This window comes from Passer domesticus, chromosome 12, assembly GCF_036417665.1.
Source record: "Passer domesticus isolate bPasDom1 chromosome 12, bPasDom1.hap1, whole genome shotgun sequence".
NCBI classification, from domain to species: domain Eukaryota; kingdom Metazoa; phylum Chordata; class Aves; order Passeriformes; family Passeridae; genus Passer; species Passer domesticus.
The window spans coordinates 12,482,916-12,507,075 of NC_087485.1; the positions used below are offsets into that span (position 1 = coordinate 12,482,916).

The following is a 24,160-nucleotide window of genomic DNA, read 5'->3' on the forward strand; positions in this document are numbered from 1 at the left end:
ACAGTTTGTATATGTTGTTTGCTGTTATGAACATTCTAATATTGAAAAGTAAATCATCACCCCAGCTGCTTTCAAAGATGTGGCAATTTCTAGATTAAATTAATTTTAGAAAGGCCAGATGAAGTTACAGGTTTACTGGAAAGCTTATTTTCCTCTGGAGAGATGGCTCATGCCTTTCCCTGACCAGACACATCACTCTGCTGGCACTTTGCATTTGTTAACACAATTCAGAGAGTAAATGCTGGTAACGTACTGAGTCAGCATGCAGTTATTGGTTCTTTAATCTACTGCAAGTCACAGTTTTTATCATATCCAACAACATTCCCAAAGTGTAGTGTAAATGTTTGGAAAAGATCAGTTACTGATTGCGTGTTCCATCAGGGTAAGGTATTTCTCCTGAAAGTATTAAACCTCATAAAAAACAAAACTCTTAAATAGAGAAAAACATTAAAGATGGTTTTAACAGATATATGTCCCAACACCAGAGCAGTTTAAAGTAAATTCAGTATTTTCAAGAATTTTTTGTTTCTTTGAAATTGTATATGCCTGAGTTAATCTTTCAATTATAATCTTTGAATTATAAATCCCTGTAAATGCAGTTATCATTGGAATGAGATGTAGTTACAAAAATTGGAATGAAGATAAATCATGTTTCCTTGGTGAAAATTGAGTAATAGCTGTCAGGTCCATACAACACTACTCAGATATAGGTCCCCTGCTCTGTGACTGTGATGTGCTCTGAGGAGCTCATGCAACTCATCCTTGAGATCAGGGTCCACAAGGCTCATATTGGGCACTTTCAGTACTTCAAGAGTTTTATCAAAACTGTGACAATTGGGGTGGTGGAAACAGATGTGCGCCAAAACCACAGAAACAAACGGAATTGCTTCATTTTGGAAGAGGCAAGGTGAGATTTTTTTACTTTAAGATTGATGATAATCCTGAGTGTATTTAAGCATCTCAAGGTCAATGGCAGCTTCGATAACCTGTGCCAGAACAAGGATTTTTGGGGGAGCTGGGGTGGATTGGCAGTACAAAGATGCTGTGTAAGAGCCCGGGTGAGGCAGAGCAGTGCAGCTCCAGCAAGGTGTGCTGACCCCTCTGACCTCATGCCCTTCACAGGAATTAAGCTCATTGTTTTACAGAGTCAGACTTTTAAAAAGAAAAAAATCCTCTGAGGCCCTCACCATCCTTTTCTAGGAGGTGTATTGGGGACCCTTGCTAACACGGATCTTGGAGAATTGTTAGTATTAAACTGCTGTTGGATTACCAGAGTGTAACAATGTACAGGACCTGCACTTTCAGCCACTGTCTCTTCAGTGTGTGGGTGAATGTCAAAGGGAATATTTTGTGTCAGTTCCTTGTGACCCAGATTCCACAGAAGTCTCTTATAAAATAATCTTTGAGCAAACACTACTCGCATGTCCTAAGGACACCTCATCCCCATGAACCCAAAGGCAGGAGTGAAGCTGCTGTGCACTGCAAGATCTGTGACTTTCTATCTGAGAATTTTGGTCTTGTTTGATAGTTCAGCCTTTGTGCCCTGCAGATCCATTTTAAATTGTCTGAAGCAGGAATAAATCTATTACAATGACCACCATTTAAAAAAAATAATACAAGATGGGTCTGTGAAGAGGTGTTAAAAAGTAGAAATGAAAGGCAGAAGCTGTAAGAAAAACCTGTTCATTGGACCTGCAATGCAGTAAATAATAACCTCAGATGTGAAAGACAGCCTGTTCCAGAAAAAAGGCAGTGGAAAGGACTTTTTTTTCTTTTTTTTTTCTGTGGGTCTAGGGGAGAAAAGGTCCTTTATTCTTTGGTAACTTTTCTCATTTTAAGTATGTGCTTGTCTGGTCATGAGGAGCAAGGTCATTCCTACTGCTCAGGGCCTAGGCTTTGTGCTGGTGTTGGTGGGAGCTTCTCTCCTCTCTCCTTTTCCTCCCTCCCTCTATCTCTCCTTTTCTTTTTCTCCTGAGGTGCAGATGGCCACATTTGCAGGTTAACTGGAACAGCTGGAGGCACATTATTAGCTTCCTGCTGCTAACTCATATTTGCTTAGATTTTTTTTTTTTAACAGCAACATAATTTACAAGTGGTAGGCCAGTGACAAAGCTGGCATGTTCTAAATCCGCATCTGATTTATATAATGCTGTTACTTATCAGTGAATGAAGTCATAATTATTGCTTTGTACCATTAAATAGCATAAATATATAAACTGTTACACAAATTGCAGCAAATGTTTCCTCTAGGGAGCTCTAGACAAAATTTTAATGTAGTGCATTTGTCTGTGGTGGCAGTTTCTATGGTATATAATAATGTTGATAAATTTTACTGTAGCAAGTGACATTTTATAACATTAATCCTGGTGGTAAAAATCTGATGAATACTACAGCTGTAATGGTAGGTACAAGAAGAAAGAGAGCTTTTGACACCAAGTGAATTGATTTTAATAGTGCTTTAGAGCTCCAAAGCACAAGGATGGTGCAGAGATGGTAGATCCTTCTCTGAAAGGGGAGAGGACTCGGGCAGGTGCTGGACAGCGAGGCACCAGGGAGCTTGACTTGATGATGGTGATAATTAATTCTTTTTAAAATCTTTATTGATAAATACTTCCTCTGCTTTGAAAAGCAAGAGGAAACCAAATGGCGAGATGAAACCATTTAAAATGCTCCCCAGTTATTGCAACTGAGCACACGTAAGTGAAGACACTGTGCTGGGGGCTGTGCTCAGGCGCTGTGCCCTGCCTGTGCTGCAGCTGCCAGCCGAGCTGGGCACAGGGAATGTGCCAGGGGACAACTGGGCAACTCGTGACACGAGGACTGCCACGAGAAATTCTTCCTCTGACTCTGAACAGGGTGGTGCAGGCAGGGTTTAGCTCCTGTCAGTAACAGCACAAGTGATGTTGTGGGCTTTGTGATCCTTTAGAAATTGCCACCGCGTTGCTCTGTGAGCCAGGGCTGGGGTTGGCCCATGCTCTCTGTGCAGACAGTGGGGTGGCACAGCACTGCCAACAGTGCTGGGCACAGGAAAGTGCCCACCAGAAAGCACTGGGATTGTCACCACTCATGCCTGAGGTGCCTGGCTTCAGTCATGGCTGAGAGCAGCTGGTGTGCTCCCCTCCTCAGAGACACCTGCCAGGCATGGAGACAAAGGGGCAGCCCCAGAGCGAGCCTGGCTGTGCCCTGCCTGTCCTGCCAGCTGTCTGAGGATGCTTTGTTTTGTTTTTATTCCTGGAAATAAGGAGTGCTTATTTTCTCCAGAAAAGCTTTTAAAAAATAAATGGATAACTCAAAGGAGAATCCTCATGGGCACTGCACTTGGGACACTTCTATAAAAATGGAGAGCAGTGTAGTTTTTTACTCAGTCATTTAGACTGTCATGACCCTTCCCCCCTGGAAAGTGTTTTTTTTCCTGTTTTCCTCATGACATGACTTCTTTCCTTTTCAAATTCATGTCTCTGTTTCAATAACATCAAAGATGGATCTAGAGGGTAAAAATTGCAGCCCCTGGCCATAGGGAAAATCCCAGTGACTTCAGACTGAAGAGCACTGAGGCTCCTGACACACAGCCTGGCACGTTGACAGCATTTTTGTTGTGAAACCCTGACATGTCCTATATGGGTCTTTCTTCAGCTGTTTGCTTCCTGCATTTCTAGTATTTCACATGCCCCCAGTAATTGTCTTCCTTTCTGAGAAATTGTATGCTTTGTCCTGCCATCCATTAGCATGAAGTTTATCGAGTGGTTGGGGATTAGTCATTGTTCTCTCTGGGGGCTGAAGTGCTGATGCTGGAACAATGTATAAGGAATTCTCCCCCAAGAATATTGTGCCTCCTTACTCCTCTGCAGCACGTGGGGATGAAGAACAGAGGCTGAGTAGACTCCCCTGCCTGGTGGCTTGGGGGGTGCTGGTCTTTTCTCTCCACCTTGGAGAGATACCCGGGTGCGGACTATAAACTTTGCCACTGGCTTAAGTGGTTGGAGTTTCAGACACCAGCACTGCTTTTAAAACACAAACATGTCCAAGAGCACTGCACCTCACCCTGTGGTATTGGAGGCACTGTGTTACAGGCAGCAAGGGGTAGGAAGCCTGTGGCAGGGGCAGTTTCCCATAGGAGTGGCAGGGAAGTGACAGGGATGGCAGGGTCATTATTGTGGGACAGCCATGCTCCACTTTCCTTTGCTGGTCTTCCTCCATCAGACCTCTCACCTGCACCATGGAGCAGTCCCTGGGATGCTCCATCTGCAGCCTTCCTTTGCTCCAGCAGCTGGCCAGAGTGGCAGGTGAGGGAGCAGAGCTCCATGAGGGGTGGTCTCTGTCCCCGAGGAGGATCACAGTGGGAGTGCCTTGTGGCCATGGCTTTGGAGCCCTGAGATTTATTTTGAAAGTGTATCATTGTTACACTTCTTAGTAAATTCCTGTACAGTGCTTTATGGCTTGTCCACAGGTGAAAAAGTGAAAAAGTAATTTTATTCTCATGGCTCTGCCATTAACAATTTTAGAAATAAAAACCATCTTATAATGTACTCTGGAAATGTGAATCCTAAGCTGTTTGTAATGACTAAGTGCTTAATCAGCTCAATGCACACCTGAATCATGGTTAATAATAGTAGGGGCTGTGCAAGCTTTGTTATGCATTCTGCAGTACTGCAGTGATTCCCAGCTCCCTGTTAAGGCCACCAGGCCAGTCCCAAGACCACGCATGTTACAGAAACTGTCTCAAGTTCACACCTCACCCTCTGCAGCCCCAGTGCATGTGAGTAGGCCTGGCTGTGTTTATTCACTTCAGCATCTTAATGCAATTACAAAGATGCTGTGTGTCCAGCCAGCTTGGTCCATGGCAGCATTTGGTGTGTTTGATGCCTGCATGAAGAAACAGGGCCATCTAGAACAAAAGCCTGTGTTACAATTACTTTGTAAAGTCTTTCTGCATTTGTGTGTCTACCAGAAGCACTTATGCTTGAATGCAGTTTGATTTTTTTTCAGCTACTCTAAATAGATCATCTTTACAGACCACAATAAAATGTTTGTGTAATGCTTAACTGTACATTAAGTAAAATCCTCCATTAGAATATCCCTGTATTATTTCTATTGGGTAAATAAGAGCATAAAGACAAGTATCCCCACAATTCCCATTACCACATTCAGCACTTAGTTACATTAGAAAAATGAGGCATTGTTCTGCCAACTTTTGTTTCCCTCCATTTGTGCTACTTACCACTTATGAATCCAGCACGCCGACCCATGCAGCAATTATTTCTGAAATCCAGCTATCATGGCACATGTGGGTGCCCAGCACAGCTACTGCCAGGGCTTCATGGCTACCACTGGTCTCCTGTGCTCACATCCAGGTCATTATTGGTCTGAGCTGGTGTATAACTAATGGCATTTGGAAGGTGTAGGTGTTATGTTGTCTGCTGAAGCATGATTTGTATTACATTAAAGCATCCTGGTGGTTTTAAACAGGCTAAAGGGGATTTTCAGCTGTGGTCAATAACTGGGCTGTTGCACCAGCGGGGTGCAGGGTATTTGGGTGCCCACAGGAGCCTGTATGGTACTGACACCTTGCCCAGGCCTCTGCAGACCAGCTGAAGCAGTTGATGTGTTTGTTTGGGACCGTTGCAGTTTTATGAGTATATGACAAAGTTTCTTTCTATACTCCTTTGCTCGACTGTCCTGTGCTTTGCTCCAGGAGGAGGGCAAGGTGAGCATATCCTCTCCTCTCCCTCCTGAGACTGAGCACTTGGTCTGCACCTTCACTGCTGCGTAAATTGGCAGAGCTGGATGTGCTCCCTTCCCCACCCTGCAGGCAGCACGAGGCCAGGGGGCAAGGCCAGCCACTGCTGTTCAACTCCAGACCATGGCATCTGTTTTACACGGGGGATGGGGGCAGGCACCAAGGTTCAAAGCTGCCTCTGCTTGTATGGAGAAATCAATATTTAGCCATAAAACCAGGAGAGGCATGTTTGGGAATCACAGCCTGAGCGAAAGGGTTCCAGTATTGTCATAGAAGATAAAACAAGAGGAAAACATTTTAAATTTACTCTTTGTGTATTGAGGCCTTTTATTATTCATCAGTAAGTAAATATAAGCTAAGGGAGTGATTTGTTTCTAACAAGCTTATAAAATACTAGAGTCATTTGTGAGTTTATTGGAGTGCTGATTATAAACATTCCCTCATGCACACTCCTTTGTGTCAAATTAACATTCAAAATACAAATATTGTATCTTTGAATATTTTTGTAATCTCTTCCCAAGTATTTGAAATCTTTGATGAGAAACGATTGATGATGTTACGTGAAAAGTAGCCGAGTGCTCTGTTACAGTTTTGGACATATTTTTCATTTCTTTGGCATTTGTTTTGCTCATGCTGTTTCTTTGAATTGCCTGCTTCATGCTCTAGCATTTGGATTTTGATACAATGCATAATTGATGCTCATCTAGCTGCAAAGATTCAACTGTTGTGTGTGCCACACTGCCTGCACGTCTCTTCCTGGGATGTGCCCCACAACCTGCCATGGCCATGCCTGGTGGAGGAGTGGCCAGTCACACTGGGGCTGGGTGGCCTTGGCACTGCTCCCTGTAGCTGCTGGGGCAGTTCAGGCACATGAGTGGCACCAGGGCATCCCAGGTCTCCCAAAGCACTCCTTGAGGAGCCAGCCTTTTCTGATCATGTCTCAGGTGGGATTAGAAAGAAAGCTCTGCTCCTGCACTTCTCTTGTGCAGCAATGCACTCTCTGTTGGCAACCATAAAGAAAAGAAAAAAAAAAAGAGTAAAGAGTAGGCGTCGTCTCCTACTCATCATAATTGTCTATGGGATGAGTAGTAGATGCTTTAGACCATTCCCCTGGAGGCAGCTTTCCAGAAGGATAAGCTGTGTAGGGAAGTCATCCAAGGTCTTTTAAGGTGCTGCTGGTTGAGACTAACAAGCTTTAGGACACAGAGCTTGGCAGTCCTTCTTGCCTCTGTGGCAACAGACTTGCTACTTCACCCCGTCCATGCTGGTACAAAAACAATTGGGGAAAATAATTTTGTTTTCCCCCATTCCCACTAAAATATTCCCCGTGTTATTGGTAACCAAACTCTTTGCGTTTTCTGCCAGCATGTACCTTGTTTTTACTAAGCAGAGGAAAATCCTGCAAGGGTGAGTCTTAGGCTAACATTATTATAGTGGCTGCCATTTAAAAAGTCATTTTTTGCCTACAGGCAAAGTATTGTTATCAGAGTTCATACCTATTTTGCATATATACGATTGTATCTTCCCTACCTCTCTGGGGTGATAGGAGCAAATGCCGACTTCTTAATGCCGATTGTTGAAGCTGAGGTTAAAATAAGAACTCACAAAATAAAAAAAGAGAACAAAATGGTGGGTAGCAGGTCTCTGACAGAGAGAAACCTTTTTGGTTGAAGCAGGGACTCCATGATGGCTTGATTAAGAATCTTCTTTTGTTTGAGGGCCCAGCTGAAAAGCAGCTTGATCTTTCCTCTCATTTTTCTTCATTGTAAGTTTTGCAGGGCTGTGGAAAATGGTTCTTCTCATGTGGACTTATTGGGTGGATACCCCTAAGTCTCTTTCAAGTTCAATGATTGCACATCAGGCTTTTCTCTGTAGCAATTCGACATCACCTTTGGATCTTTTCAAGTTGTCTCAGCCACCTCTGCATGGCTCCAGTCCATACTATGCACACCCTGAAAGCACCATCCTGCTGGGAACATCTTGGTGCTTCATTTTGGGCAGAGACCTGGGGCTTGGTATTTTTATTTTTTTAAATTTAATTTTATTTTATTTTTAAATGTAACTCCTGAGAATGAGAGGATTTGCAGAGAGCCCAGGAAACCTTACAATGCCAAGAGCATGAGATCTAGGTGAATTTAAGCAAAAATAGCTCTGTAGGACTCCTGCTGTTAATGAGCCATCAGAGCCTCCTGAATGTCCTTGTGGTTTGATACCATGGCATGCTTGCCCTTTCAGGTGGCTGCTTCAGCACCACTGGAGGACTGACTCTTCCAGATCCCTTTATTTAACCAAAAATACAGATTTTCTTTATCTTTTACACTGTGTTTTCTGTCACAGACCACATATGTTGTCCAGAGTCTGTCTACAGTGTGAGAGTTTGCACATGGCTTTCCTAAATGAATTAAAAAGCTAATGACATATAAAATGAAGAAAATGTGTTTCTAAAAAAATATAAAAATGTGCTGTCCATGTTGTGCACCGACAGAGTATCTGCCAACAGCCATATATGCCTGACCGAGCAACTCACATAGTGAAATAGAAAGGAATTTGTTTACAAAGGCAGAAACCAAAGCTCTCTGAGTTTAGCATCCCAGAAGGTTCTGCCCATGTTTCCCTACCACTGGTGCCCCTCCCAGCTCCACAGGATGTGTGTGCTGGCCCTGAGTTCTCCTTCTGTGCAGAGCTCAGGGCAACTGCTTCAGTGCTGCCTGTGCAGCTCCAGATCTTACACAAAGTGTGCAAGCTGGCCAGCTCACATGGACAGAGAAGAGGACAAAGAACATATGTAAAGGTGGTATGAGTTTGGTATTAGTTTTTATGCATTGTAATCCAGGTTTGTATGTTAGATGAGCACTATCCATAGACTTTACAGTCTGTGTTATGCAGAGCCCTTGCTCAGCTGTGAGATCTCTTCCAGAAAGTCACTGGGTTGCAGTTTCTCTTCTTATTCAAGATGAAGCTGGCCAGAGGGTTTGACTTCCACTTGGACTATGGAGTGTGAATCAAGCAAATTCCAACATCAATGGGAGATGCTCTTGTGCATAATCCCACAGTACTGCAGTATATGTGCAGTATATATGTCTGCATAATGCAGAGATGCTTAAGATATTTTCTTGTTTTCATGCAGATTCTTCTTCTTGACTGCTTTAAGGAATATCATGCGTTACTGCACCCTAGGATTCCTGATGTAACATATCTCTCATAGAGGTGGTTCATTCTTTTGGGCATATTTGCACTTAACGAGCTCTGAGGGATATTTGTGCCATGCAAAATCAGTTACCTATCTTAGCCAGACACCTTATTCAGTCACCCTTGGTTCTCTGTGTTTGCAGTGGCATCTCATTTTGCCATCCCCAATGACTGGTTTGTGTCCCTGAGCTCCTGGGGAGCAGGAGGAAGGAGGCACCTCTTTAGGGGTGGGGGACAGGAGCCTCTCTGGGGCTGGGCTGTGATAAGAGTTCAACCCTCAGATGAACAAGTAAGCTCTGATGCAGTTGTGCTGAATGCACATAATTTTTATTTTCCAAGAAAAAGCTGAGAAGTGTTCCTGGGTTTTTTGCTTGTCTGTAGGTATTTAAAAGAAATTTGGCCTTTAAGTTGATAACAATGCCTTAAGAGATTGCTTTTCAACCAGAGACTTTTCCCTAGGAATACTGTTTCTTAATAAGAAAACAAAATTAATACATATTTAAAAGAAATGCTTTTATTTGAGTAAGTGGTGCAAATTTCCCCAGCATTAGGGGGGTGCAGCATTTGGCCAGTCTTTGAGTGTTAGGTGATCTCCCACAAAAATAATGCTCATGGCTGGTTTTCAATTGCATTTTAAACTCTGTACCCACTGCACCATTTCCCAGATATCTATACTAATGTAATCTTTTATAAGAACATAACTGATACTGCTGTAAAGTTTACATTGCTGGATACATTTTTCCATGTTTATGCAGAATTTGAAATATCAGAATAAGGTCCTTTATGCCAATTCACCTGTATTCACTCAAGAGTCATTGCACCAATGCAAGGATAATAGAATATTTCTTTGCTGATGGAAATAAAAGTCTACCCTCCCACTGAAAAAAAAATAAAAATTAAAAATTGACATTTATTATGTTTTGATGCCTGAAAGAAACTTCAGTGTTTTTCAGTTAAATTGTACATATAGGTGGGGTTTTTTTCAGGAGTTTTATTTCTTTTTCTCCTTTTACCGGTTTTTCTGCTTCCCTGATGCCATCATGGGAACGGTTTATGCCTTCTCTTACTCTGTGCATTGCTGAGTGTAGTTGACAACAACTGGCTTGTAGCCTGTCATGTTAATTATATACTATTAGAGAGCATTAATCTGATGATTATTTACACGATAGATTTAAGGTCTATCATGTCAGTGTGTACTGGGGAAATGGTAATGTGAAGATCAGCGATACACATCTGTGGGAATTGGTGTTTTAACAAACACCGTGTGCTGTCCCAGGTGTGCTGGGCTAGCTCAGGGGGCTGCTCACCCTGCCCTGCATCCCCAGCTCAGGAACCTGCCTCTGAGCACGCAAAAGTGCACCCAGCAACAAGGAAAGTGCCTTTGGAGCAGTAATTGTGGGATGCAGCTGCCACCCTGCACCCAGCCAGGGGAGGGGTTGCCTTTGGCACCTCGTGGCTGGCAGGTCCTGGCAGCTCTGGTGGCCTCTGTGTGAGCACAGTCACCACGTGCTAGCACTGCAGGAGGCACGGGTGGGATGTGGTGGGGAGGGGGCACCTCACAGCTCTGGGGGCCTGATGCTGAGGCTGGGGAATGTGCCAGGCCTGTAAAAGGAGTAAAAAAGGGCTTTACACCTATTTAAAGTAGGTTTAAAGCTTTGCATGTTTTTAAAGCATCAGCATATTCCAGTGGGATGTTTAATAAGAGTATAATGATGTTTTAATTTTAATTTTTAATTTCACAAGAAGAATAGATGCCAAGTAGATGCTGGTTATTGCTGTTTGTCTGTACTGAGCTCTTGTGTGTGATATTGTCAATAGCATGAGAGGATGAATGTGTTCCTGCTGTGTAGCAGTACAGGGAGCTGCTCCCAGGGAGGAGACCAGGAGCAATAAGGTCTGTTTAGTTTTCAGCAATATGATGGCATGAGGGAGGACAGTGAAGGGAATAGGTTGTGTGGCCATGGATTCAGGGCTGTGTTACTTCAGTTTCCTCAGGTATTGGCATTAAACTTGAAATAACACAACTGTGAGTATTTCAAAACATTGAAATACATTACTTGAGTTGAATTGTGTAGGAATGAGGTGTTCTTACTAAACTCTAGTGTTCCTAGAGGTTCATTATCTGGATAAAGCTAATTCTGTGTGTGGTTGTATGGACTTGCACACTCAAAAATGGCATATGGTTTTTTTCCTGTATGGGTTTTGCATTTCCATTTTTCCGTGGAAGCCAGTGGAGTATCCCTTAATCAATTATCATGAAGGAGCAGTCAAACCTATCAGGCTTCAGTCCACAAAAAGTTTTAATATGGGTTATTAAAAAAAAGGCGTCTTCAGAGAAAGGCTGATAAAGTGTGAAGTTGTTGTGCTAAAGTATTGTGTGCATTTCTATAAATTATCTTTATGCAGTTTCCCAGATTAATATCTAAATCTGAAATAAAGCTTTGCAGGCAGGTCCCTCTGGGGATCTGCAGACAGAGATAGATGATGCACAACTCCGTGAACTCCTTTGAACTTTCAGATCTTATTTTTCTTGTAAACCGAAAATTAAGTTGATGAAGCTGGGCCTGGCAGCCCCATCCCGTGAGTGTGAGGCTCAGCCTTCCCCTCAGGAGCAGTGGGAGCACACAGCCTGCAGCCAGGAGCAGGGCAGGGGCTCTGGAGCAGCACAGGAACTCGCAGGCAGGAGGAAACTCCCTTCAATCTCATCCCCAGTCCCTCTGGGACCATGCTTCTTTTTGATGGTCATTTTAATATTGCAGTGTACTGACATATACTGGAGGCAGTGAACTTACAAGCTACCCTATAAATAATTTGGCATCTAATTCTGCATATTTTGAGCTCGAGGCCCCCTAAGATGATGAAAGAGTTTAAAGCCTGTTGTGTGGTTAAGGTAATTTAGCATGGAAAATAATACCTTTTTGAGCCTAAAGAAGTAGCAGTATCACAAGTAACCCTGGAGTTTGTTACCAGGAATCCATAGGCACTTCCTCTTTCACCAGCAAGTCCTGTGGCTCCTGTCTCCTAATATAGTCCCTGATTTCCTGAATCCCATTTCCCCAGAGAGTCTCCCCACCTGAAAAGCAATTGCCCTTTGTGCTGATAAAGCCTTGTCTGGGCTGCCCATCCTTTGGAAAACTATGATAAACAGACCTGATTTTAATGAGTCTTATCTATAGGCAAATATAAGGAAAACCAACAAAATTACATACGAATGCATGTTGGGAGCTCTGTGTTTTTGCTGGTATTCCTTACATAGTTTCTAGAAAAATCTGAGCCCCCATGTTATCATTTTTCATTAAAGTGATGTTTCTAACCACAGTGGACAGCTCTCATATCCCTTGAAAACTTATAATAGTAAAATTGTCATAAGGATGAAGCAGAAATGCAAGATTTTATTAAACAATCTTCAGCTCATAAAAGACATCAGTGTTGTGCCATTCTAGATCATATAAATATATTTCAAAGCAGAATCATATTTCAGCAGAGAGATAAAGCACAAAAGAATATGATTAGTGGATACCAACATAAAATATTAAACCATCCAAGAAGGGGTGTAGGTGTATGTTTATCCACACAGGCAAGTCGGGGGCTGAGAGCAAGGCAAGATTTTGGCAATATATCAGTGGAGTCATGAGCACAGATATCCGTGGCATTGTGTGTGTGTGTTGTGCAGTGGCAGGGGGGTTTGGCATGGTTTCTCACAGCGCAGAGCTGGGTGTTTCCACACAGCCACTGAAACCGCTGAGGGAACATGATGGGTGTCTTTAGTGTGGCAGAGTCGTCAAAGGGAGATACGAGCTCTACCTGGATAAATAAATAAGTATAAATAGTTTTCTTTCTGATATGTGACCAGATTATTTTCCAGTTGATTTCCAGCCAAGGTCCCAAGGGGGCCACAGATCAAAAAAAGATAAGGGTCAGTTACAAGGTTGAGCTCATTCGGTGTTGCCATAGTAACTGACCTCCAGCATCCCTGGGAGGACGGCACCCAGCTCCCCAGGTGACATTTCTGTTGCCACGCCATCAATCCGCTGCCTTTCACCGCCCGGGCTGCCTAATGGCGGTGCCGCGGAGCGCCTCGGTGCCGCTGGCCCGCGCCGGGCCGGAGCGCGCCGTCTCCTTGGCCTGCGCTGCCCGCCGGCAAGGGAGGGGCTCAGCCGCACCCTCCGGGATTAATTACTGAAATGCACTGGAGCGGTGTGGCCCAAATGGTTTGTGCAGCAGGTCATGGGTTTAGGCAGCGATGGCGAGGAGGAAACGCCGGCTGTACGGCAGACATCGTCTTCATCCAATGTGTCCGTCTGCAAATTGCCATCCCCTTGGAGCACGTGCAGCGTGTCCTCAGACCTTGGTTTTACTTCCATCCTTGGGTTGTTTTTAATGAAAACCAGTGGTGGAGTGGTGCAAAGCAGATGAGGGATCAAAGTGGTTCTCTGCAGGCTTTGTGTTTAAGGGGGGTGTCCATCACTGCTATCCTGCCCTGGTTCCAGCCCCTTGCTCCTTCACAGCCACATGGAAAAAATTGCTGGGGAAGCTCCTTTTCTTACATTATAAATTTTTCCCTTTGATTTCTTATTTACTGGGAAATGAATTGCATAAACAGAATAGCTCCATGCAGTTTTCATTTTATGTCCCTGTGTTCATTCCAATTTCTATTTATTTCTACCATAATTAGAGCACACGGCCCATTTAATTCTACCAAATTTATTATCTAATGGACAGAAGAAGGTTCTCTGTGAACACAATATATTAATGCTTTGTTACACTGAATCACAGTATTTCAAAGTTCATTGAAAGCATGGTTAACTCATGGATGTGAACATCTGAGTACAGGGAAGAAATTCCCTTTTATTGGCTTAATTTGCTGCAGTAGAGTAGAAATATACTGGTCTGGAAAGCTATAGTGTGGGATGTACATGTTGTTGTCAGCAATGAGCATCAGATTGTCTTACATGAACTCTCAAATTGGGACTATGCAGTTATTCCATAAGGGAAAATTTTTGCTTTATTAAATTGAGTAGAAGAGAGAAGTCTTAACTAATAATAAAGACAATGTCATCTTGATTTTTGGTGTTCAGATGTTCTACTTGTTGTTGGTATAACATGTCAGTACACGACAGTGTTAACATGTGCTTTCACATTGCCATTAATATAGTTATAATTAGAAATGCAGCTGATACAGTAAATGGGTTTAATACAGCATTATTAATTATACTGCATCCTCGCCAGGAGGCTGCTGGTGTCGGTTCTCTTAGAGGCTTAGAGACTCATTGTAATATGGATTAAATGCACATTGCTGCAGCAGAAATAGCTTTATGGAGAAGCATATTCCCACTCTAAAATGGGCAGGATGGCAAGGTAGGTGCTACTAAACACTCTGTCAACATATTTAAAACTATCCTGCAAAGGCACCCGGACTTGGGAACAATGAGTGACGCGCTCTGCCACCGCGGTTCAGCTGCCTCTGCGCAGCCCACTAATCCTCACTAACAGGCAGTAAATTATGTACCTCCAAATTTATACAAATGCCTGCCTTTGACATCAGCGGGCACCACCCAGGTTTCACCTTCAGGATTCAGATAATCAGCTCTCATTCCTACTGGCTTCCCTCAAGACCAGTATGGAAATAAGTATGTGTCTGCCAGGGATCAAATGCTTTTGGAGACAAAAGTAGGTACTGAAAACATTACAGGATACTATCATCTCCCCATGATACTTTTACACAAAGCGCTCTGTTCCTCTTTTGGCCTGACATAGTTTCAGCCTGACAGAATCCAGCAGGCCTGCTTGTTTTAAACAAGAGCACATCCTATTATTTTTTTGAGAAATGAAGTGTAAAATTAATGCTTATTATTTTGAGCTCAGGAAAAAAAGGCAAGAAACCCAAGATTCTTGTTTGCTGTGCATTGCTTGTTTAGTCCTGTAATCATCTGATCCCTCCACAGATACGCTTATGAAGAAATGGGAGAAGATCTGGCATAACAAACTGTAAAAATCTGCATTTTATTTTACAAATGAGAGGGGCTGCATAATTCACTTGAGTTATGTAGGTCTCTCATAGATGCTTGTCATGCTAGAACAAAAAAGGCGAATAAGAATGAGGGAAATGATGATATGTTTGCTGTTGCTAGTGCCCAGCACCACACATTCGACTGTCACGCCACATTGTCAGAAAGCCTCCTTGTGTGTACCTAGGTGATCTTATATAATTCAAGGAAGTTATTCTCCAAAGGTGACTGAGTATCCCTATACATGTGCTGTGTTTCTGTGTAAAATAATATGCTGTAAAATGCCATAGAGGAGAGAGTGATTATAGCAGCAATTCTATCTATATCTTTGGGCATTTTCATATTTTGAATACACATGCATGAAAAGAGAAACGTTTGTCATGCTAACCATGGTACTTTTTCCCTCTTTTTTTCTTTCTGGATGGTTTTATAGACACAAGAAATACATAATGGACTCCTGTGGGAGTGGAATAAAAACCCCCACCGGTGAGGAGAAGGCCTTATAATTCAGAAGTGGATTTGCAAATCAAAAGGTCTTGCCTCGAGTGGGATAAATTTCCAGATCTGCAGGAACCCATTATGTTTTATTATTTTTCATTCTAGTTTTAGTTTGTTTGTTATGGGTTTAACTATTTAAAATACTGCAGGGATCAGCCAAGAAAATACACAATCTCTGTTACCTAATTAAACATACCAAGCTTGAAAGAATATTCTTTAACTGAAATGCTGAGCATTGTTTGTTTTTCTTTTTTTCTTTTTTTTTAGTTTTACTCAAATTATAGATATTTAGGCTGGAAAAGGAGCAGCAGTCTAGCCATCAGTATGTGTCTATCTGTATTTATGAAAACCTGTGCTCACACAGGACCATAGGCTGTACATGAATCACTGTTATCCAAATACCCAGTATGTAGAGGGTAGAAAATTAATGTCAAACATGATTTCTCTGATATATTCGTAGAAGGCATTTGTTCCATTCCCCCCAGTTCCTGCTTTGTCCTCTGCGGGTTTATTGCAGCATTTGGTTGCTGTACACAGCGGTGTGGCTGGGCATGCTCAGCGTGAGGCTCATGTCCCTTCCCCATCTCTTCTCCCCTCTGGAGCAGGTTGCAAAATTCACACAAAGCCAGAACTTTTCAGACAAGGGTCTGATGGGAGAATCCAGCCTTAGGCCACAGTGAGGGAGAGGGGCTGGTTTGGAAACACACACACTGGAGAGGGCAGCACACCCGCCCGTGGGGGCTGCGCGAGCAGAGCACCGCAAACCTCGCCGCGTCCTAGAAACATCCCAGTCCCTGCTGGTGGCTCCCAAGGGAATTCGTAGAGCTGCTGCCACGGAGCTACCAGCTCTTTCATCTTTCTCTTCCTGCCTCTTTCCTTTTCTCTTTTTATCTCCTTCCCAACCCACCTGTTTACTTGTCCCCACGCTGCCTCCCCACTCCCCAGGCAGCTCTGGTGCAGCGCTCACTGTGGGCACCCGCTGCCACGCGGGTTCAGAGGCAGCACGGGCAGCTCTCCACTGTCCAAGCCTTGTACAGGGGCCTTGGCATCCTCATAGTACCAAAGGCTCCATAGCAAGCATTACTTTCCTTCTCTTTAGCCCCTTTAAAGATAGCAAAAGCTAATTTGAAGCAACTGTAAGTAAAGACCGTGCTTCTGAGGGCTAACATTATTCCTAAGAGCCAAATGTATTTGGCAAGGATTAGTTCATGGGAAAATATAGTAATTTCTTAGCAATCTTGGCGCTAAAAATTAATAGTCATTGATATTTGAGGATCTAAAACTAAAGATGAGTTTAGAATAAAAGAAAGAATGTATTTAGTTTTTAAAATATGTTTTCATGAAAAGTTCATATGCTGCCAAAGTGAAGGAAAGACACATTTTCAGGGAGTTATTTGCAGAAACTAGCCACAGTATTTTCTAATTTTTATAAACCATATGCTATATTTTCTAAAATTCTGCAACTCCCTCCCTCCCTTGAAGAAAACCAAAGCATTGTTTAGTTTTATGCGTGAAAATTGCTTTAATATGACTTAAGTACCTCAAAAAAAAGGCTCAACTGCACCCAGAACCACAAACTTCAGTAAAGAGAGAAGCATATCTTGCAAAAGTGGTAGGCTTGAACCAAGAGTAATAATTATTAGAATATAGAGGCATCCAAAATAGGCCCTGTATATTCAATACTTAAGATATATGACAAGGAAATTCCTCTATCAAATTACATTTAAATACCTTCAGTGGTCTCTCTACACCTTGTAAAAAGCCAAGGTATACAAAAAAAATTTACACTGACACTCTGCTCTCAGCTCCTCCTATTCTCCAACAGTTCCTTCCTCTCGTGTATGTTTGCAGTGCACTCTGAGGTGAAGACATCCCTTCAGCCCTCTGCCAGCATTGGTGGCTGAATTCACACTATTAAAGTACTTTTAAATGCAGTTTGGCTCTAATCCCCTGCAGCCAGAGCAGCGCTGCTCTCCCTTTCTGGCAGGGCAGTGCTGTGCTGTTGGGAGCCCCGCCTGGGTTGGATGGAGCCCTGCAGCCAGAAAGTGGGGGCTGCACCCTGAGTGCCAGCAGCTCCTCCTGCTCTGGGGCTGGGGGTCCTGGGGGTCCTGGGGCCCTGGGGCTGGGGGTCCTGGGGGCCCTGTGTGCCAGCACAGGCCTTCCCCACCGGCTGCTGCTGCCTCCCCGACGCTAATCTGCTGTGTCACTAACAAGTTGTATCATTTGAACCTTGCAGAGGAAGGCATCAATCATGAGTGCAAGCTGTGTAACCAGATGTTTGACTCTCCGGCAAAGCTCCTGTGTCACCTGATTGAGCACAGCTTTGAGGGGATGGGAGGCACATTCAAATGCCCTGTTTGTTTCACAGGTAAGACAGGGAGGCCAAGACAAGCCTCAGCGTGCATGGCTAGATCCAGAAATGACACTCGGGGGATTTGTAAAATACTGTATTCCTTTCCCTGGGAAAAAGAAATACTGTGCTTGGAAATGTTCAAATATCTCTGTCTGAAGCTGGGGCTCGCTCTGCCGAGCAGCTCTGTGGCGTTTGACACCGAGCAGCACTGCCACATGCAGCAGGTTCTGCGTGGCCCTCATGTCTCTCAATATTTACATTTTGCCTTGTGGCTCAAAGGTGCTATGTGTTTGCAAGTGCAGGACTTGCAAAGGATGGACCTGCTCTTGCAAGCCCTAATTCACCTGAGCAAGGACTCTTTAAAGGCCAGGTGGTTCATGGTCTGCTTACAGTGCTGAGTAAAGGGGAGTAAAGGTTTGATAAGACCAAATTGTACAATTCTATGGTTTTACCAGCTGCTCTCCCAGAGGTTTTTTTAAAACCCAGTTTTCTTACAGTGGCACATTTCTAACTCCTGTCTGAGAGCCTGCTAGGTATTCCTTCTCTGTAGATCATTTAAGCTGTCTCATCAGTGCAAATGATCATAGGTGATTCTTGCTTTTCCGGGATCTGCAGGGAGCGTGCTAAAGGCTGCCTTTTATACTCTCTTCAACACAGTAGTTAACATCTGCATTTCCAATCTGTGTGAGAGACAAGGATCATGTAGGTGTCACTGTGGGCCTGTTGTCAGTAAAGGGGCACAGCAGCACCTGCTATTCCTTTAACTTTGGTGGGAATAAGGTGAACCTACATTCTTTAGGGTTTGACCCACCATTTGAGAAACTGATTTTCGTGTGAGCTTGGAGTTAATATATCCTTGCTGAAATGTGCTGTAAAAAATTTTGGATGCATTTGTTAAATTCTGCTGAAGAAGCCATTTTTACATAGAGGTGACCATTCATGTAAAGTGGGACAAATATTAAATCAGATATAGATATATTTTTTAACCAGCTAAAGCTGTGGTTCAATATGTTCCACTTCAACATTTCCCTCAGTAAAGTCACAATAATTGTCAATCCAGAATCATAATGCAGATGCTGTGATATTTGTGATGTTAAACAATATTTTTCTTTTATACTGAATGTACAACCTATTTAAAAGATCTAAAAATTGTGGCAAGCCTGCCCTTTCAGATTCACATTTCTGCCAGAAATGCTGTTTTGGGCCACGTGTCTTCCAGACCAGCCATCAAGGCTTCTCCTGGCCCAGTTGTCCTGCATTAAAAATGCATCTGCTGCACCTGCCATGGGCCCAGGGCTCCCCATGGGAGCAGTGACGTCCTCTCTTTGGTCTGATGGCTGAGTTCTTCCAGTTACCTGTGGACAGTGTTAGCTTTATGTGAAATATCAAAAATCCATACAGGATGTAAAGTCTGTTAGAAGTAAGCTGACTGTCAGCCTGGAGACTCTAAATTGACTACTTGTAAGGAAATTCTGCTGAACCAAGTGTATCAGCACTTCTCTGGCAGATATCCTTGGACCTTTTACAGTTGCAGGGACTCTGAAGTGCAGTTTGAGACGAGGTACCTTATAGGAAGCAATCTCAACTAACTGTACTGTGTTGTTTCAGTCTTTGTACAGGCAAACAAACTGCAGCAGCACATCTTTGCAGTGCACGGGCAGGAAGACAAAATTTATGACTGTTCCCAGTGCCCACAGAAGTTCTTCTTTCAAACAGAGCTTCAGGTATGTTTACAACAGGAATAAAAACAAAGCTAAAGCTGTTGATTTCTCTGTGCAACTGTCACCCTTGTGCAGCATTTAAAAAAGGTGCCTAACCTTGGTATGGTCTCTTCTGCCCTTAAACAGTCTCTCAGTCTCCTTCTGCCTCTCTGGGTGCCTGGAGGAGGAAAAGGTCTCTGAGCATGGCTGGAATAAATAAATAAATAAGACAAGACAGATATCATGATTTATGAGTATTTCTCTTGACAGTAGTGTTGCTACATCCTTACATGTCTACGTCAAACACCTTGTAAATAATTTCTTTTTCTCCATTAATAATTCAGGGACTGATTAACATACAAAGACTAAGCAAATGGTAGCTGCCCCATCCCCTTCCCTGCTGCTAAATCATAAGTAAAGGAATTTTCCCTGCTGAGGTATGAGAAAGCATGGGTGCAGCTCGACATGATGCTGAGGCAGGCTCCTCTCAGGCAGCCGCACATTTCCAAGCTGTGCCTCTGCACACCAGGCCTCACACTCTCCCTGGCAGCCCTGGGGGCTGCAGCCACATGGCTGTAGCCTCCACAGAGCCAGTGCTTGGCTCACACCCATTCCTGGGGGCACAAATCCTTCTGCAGGGGCTGGACCCTGACCTGGGCACGCTGCTGCAGCCACGCTTGGAGCCCTGGCCCCAGAGGCCTCCTTGGAGCAGGGAGGCTGGGGTTAAACCCCACCAATAGCCCTGGTGCTGAGCCCACACAGGCACTGAAGCTCCAGGGTGTGTGCAGGGCTCCCCATGGGCAGTGGAGCCCAGGGCTGCCCTGGCACAGAGCTCGTGGGGAGGTGCCCACCCTGGCTGGCCTCACACCTATCTACCTGTGCAGCATGGCCACCAAAAGCACCCCTCCCATCCCCTGGGAAAGGCAGTCTTTTTATAGAGTGGTACCATATGCCTCATTTAAATGTATTAGCTTTATAAACCACGATTTACTTAAACTTTGGAGGGTTTTTATTTATCTTGCTGAATTCCCAAGCTGCTGCCTCTTGTGTTGTGCTGTCATGCTGTGGAAGGATGGCTGATCTTTTCACTTTGTTGATTTTATATTTTTTTTCTCCCAGGGGATCCCGCCTTTCCCTTGTTCTAGCGACCTGATTTGCATAAGTGTACAAAAGTTTTAACTATACCTTGTTAATATTTTAATAAAGTCAGCAGATTTTGGGTTTGTGTTTCTCACTATGAACGTTTTATGAAGGCAGCAGTGGCTTGCAAAGACAGCTTTGATTTTTTCCTCCCATATCTCCCTAAAAGTGGTGTTTGGTCAAAATGCCAGCACAATTAAAATGGGAACGCTGGCTTCCTAGGCCACTGCATTAACCTTTAGATTCAGATGATCAAATAAAGAGAACCTGGTTAAATTATAGTCTAGGCAGCCTCGTTTTTGCAATTACAGATTTTAATTACATAGTGTTTCAATTCTGAAGTTTTGTGCATTGCACAATTGCTGCAAATGTCAGCTTTAATAATATAAATTAGGATTGTAATTTTTCAGTTTTTATGCAGGATTTTTCTGCTTATAATTTTTCTGACTCAAAATTTTTCTTCTTATAATAATTCATAATAATTACATGAGCAGTTTTGAATGATGTTGGCTGAATGAAAATTCAATACTTAGCTGCACAGTTTTAGTCTTTATTTCAGTGGTGACTCAGAAATGTGTGTTTACTTTGTGCCAGGGATTTACTAATGCAAATATTGGAGCCAAGGAGGACACAAAATGTGTGTATAAATCAGTTAGAAATCTGTAAGACTTTTAAACCAGTTTGCCTTGGCATGATTATCTCATTAGTTTCTGGTGTGTAAGCTGCCTGCTCTAAATTCCTCAACTGTTGGTTATATTTTTGTTGAGTAATGAAGATTTAGTATTATTTTAGTGAACCAGTTGTTCAACTGCTACTTAGGGTTAAATCTACATAAACCTTTCTGTGTCTTTAACTGTGCAATTATCTTATGTGGGCAAATCAGCCTCCATCAAGGGGTTCTGCTTGATGAATTTGACTGCTCAGTTCTGAACTTGCTTTCCTACTGGCATGAAATAACTGGTATCAAAACCTGAACCTACGCACTGTTTTCCTTCTTTGTATTTTTAAGTGAAACCACTGAAAATACATTTTAAAAGATTGAGCATTCAACTATTTCAAGAAGAAATTCAGAGTGGGGTGCTTGTAGAATAGCAGGAAAAACAAGGAAGGTGGGGAAAATGACAGGCAGCAAAGGGAAAAGGTAACTTTTAGAGATGTCACAGACTGGCATGAACTAGCTCTGCTGATTTTTGAACATTTCTTTTAAACAATGTGTGTGCCATGTGATGAGAAACTGTAAATGCTGCTGTAAATGTACCTCTAATGGTTGGTGCAGATACTGCTTTTGTAGCTTAATGCTCTGGAAGTGATCAAACCCTCTTTGTGCTGCTGAACTAGTAGTTGTATTTTAATATAGGCTTTTGCTTTGAAGTTTACACCATCTGATGGAGCTGTAAAACCAAGGCTTAGGAACGCTCTGAGGAACTGAACTTACTTTATAAATGGTGGGAATTTTGGTGAGAATCTGGAGAAATGAGTCAGTGATGTTACTTTGATGATATTGCCACAAGAAAAGAAAACAGAATACTGCTTAACTGCTTACATTATCTCACTGGAAATAAGGAAGGAAAACATGGGAAGGTTAAGCATGAAACACAAAGGAAAGAGTATGTGTGATAACCCCACACACCCTTAGGGCAGAAGAGGAAAGGCTGGCAGCACTGTGTTTTTCACATCCTCACTTTGTACAGTTGACAGCTATGAATATCATGAAATTCTCCTGGAAAAAGGGTGAATTTATGGCTCATATATAAAACACCAAGGCTATGGCATTTCATTCCCCCTACTGAATCATGCTCACTGAAACAAGTATAGAGGTGGAGGGTTGGGGTTTCCTCACATGTAGGGCAGAAGGAGCCCTTTCAGACAGATCCCCATCCCAGGGGCTGTGCTGGGAGCTGCTGGTCCAGCTCCTCAGAGGATCTGGAGCCGTGGGCACTCGGACAAGGCAGATGAGCTTGCTCTTTGACAAGTGAAATTTTGATCTTTGCTATTTAAAACGTAGCAGGGAACCTGCCAGCCCCAAAGATGGGTTGGAAATGATGACACATAATGGGTGCTGAGAGTTATATTTGTGGTGTCATTCACAGCAAGGAGAGATCCCTCCTCAGGTGTTTGCATCGAGAATTGTACTAAGCAAATTGTGACTGAGCAGTGGTTTTCAGAGTAAACTTGAGAAGGATTTTTGTGTGTGCTCTTTTGCCACACCGCTTTTCCAAGGAGCCATCACATAACCAGTGAAGTATTTGTATTTAAAGGATTAATTCCTGCTGTTTGCTTGTGTACTGTTAATCATACTGTTTCCTCCTAAATGATTACAATTGATGAAAACTAAGTCAAGGGATGTAATAAACAATGTGCAAATAATCCAGGTACCAAGGGAGCAGGGTACCTGCCAGGTCTTTCCTAGCACAGGTGTTCAGGTGTTTTATTGCCTGATATGAATAAAGGGCTTTCTTTTCTGCTCAGATTTGGAGATATGTCAAACCACTAAATTAAGAGAGCTTCACTGGAGGAATGGGCTGTCATTTGAAATGCCCAGTTTTTTAAATGTACACATATCAAAAGGAGCTACTATGGCTCATTGGCTAGCACTGTGGTCTGTCTCCCCTCTCGTTTTATTTTATGTGAAAAGCTAGCAATTTTCATATATCCATAAACAGGAATGAGCTGCTGCACAGAAATTGCACTCATTATATTAATAATGATTTACCATGAATGTCCTCCAGGGGCTTGATTTGGTCCACATCAAAGTCCTTGGGATTCTTTCTGCTGATTACAGCAGATCAAGCCCTAAGCAGGTTTTCTCTTTTTAAGTCTGCTTTTAATATCAGCTTGATGTTACATGTGCCACATCAGACCATGGGGCTGTGAGGACATAGAGGGCTGTGACCTGCCCAGGCGAGGGGGCACCACAGCGAGCTGCCCTATGGTCTGGTGTGACCCACTGGGGACACAGGAGCTGCTCTGTACCTGTGCTGGCCTCCCTGGGAGGGGGGCAATGGGGAGCCACGTCTCCAGCTGCTCAGCCAGTGGTCCTTGGGGCCATCTGGGTACAGCAGTGTCCCCTGAAGCACAGGGGGAAGCAGAGCCTCTTGGCTTGGCTGTGAGCCACCCGCCCGCAGGCGAGTCTGCAGGGCTGTGGCCAAGGGCTCACTTCACTGCCCTGAAGAAAGACTTCAGCAATTTTTAGTCTGTACCCAGCCATATCTCCAGATCTTATTTGAAAAATGGACTTTACCTACTTTCTGGGGGTATAAGAAAGCTTACTTAAGTAGAAGTAAAATTTTTCATCCAACCAGCCCTGTGTGCTTGCAGCGCTACAGAGTCTTCGTGTTTCTGGGCTCCAGTGTCCATTCAGGCAGTGAGAAAAAGGCAATTCCATGGTATCTTGAGGAAGTTGCAGAAAATGTTTCTTCCTGAGAGTGTGTAGATGGCCGGACAAATGGGACCTGAAATGTGGCTCTGTCTCAAGGCAGTGCTTTCACTTTTGCTGCATTTCAGGACTTAGTGTGGCTTAGATGGCAAACACAAG

The 24,160-nt window shown here is 43.4% G+C and overlaps 1 protein-coding gene and 1 long non-coding RNA gene across 12 annotated transcripts in view; one reads left to right on the forward strand and one right to left on the reverse strand.

Annotated features, from left to right (window-relative positions):
• Positions 1-24,160, forward strand: part of ZNF423 (zinc finger protein 423) — a 281,397-nt gene that overhangs the window by 240,688 nt on the left and 16,549 nt on the right. For all 11 annotated transcript variants that reach the window (XM_064386378.1, XM_064386384.1, XM_064386379.1 and 8 more), the window contains 2 exons: positions 17,669-17,800; positions 19,394-19,509. In XM_064386378.1, coding sequence (XP_064242448.1) covers positions 17,669-17,800; positions 19,394-19,509 — 248 coding nt within the window. The remainder of the gene's footprint in view (positions 1-17,668; positions 17,801-19,393; positions 19,510-24,160) is intronic.
• Positions 18,926-23,451, reverse strand: LOC135279214 (uncharacterized). Its single transcript, XR_010346505.1, has 3 exons — positions 23,339-23,451; positions 19,603-19,692; positions 18,926-19,140 (listed from the first exon to the last, which is right to left on the reverse strand). It is a non-coding gene; the product is annotated as an uncharacterized LOC135279214 (long non-coding RNA).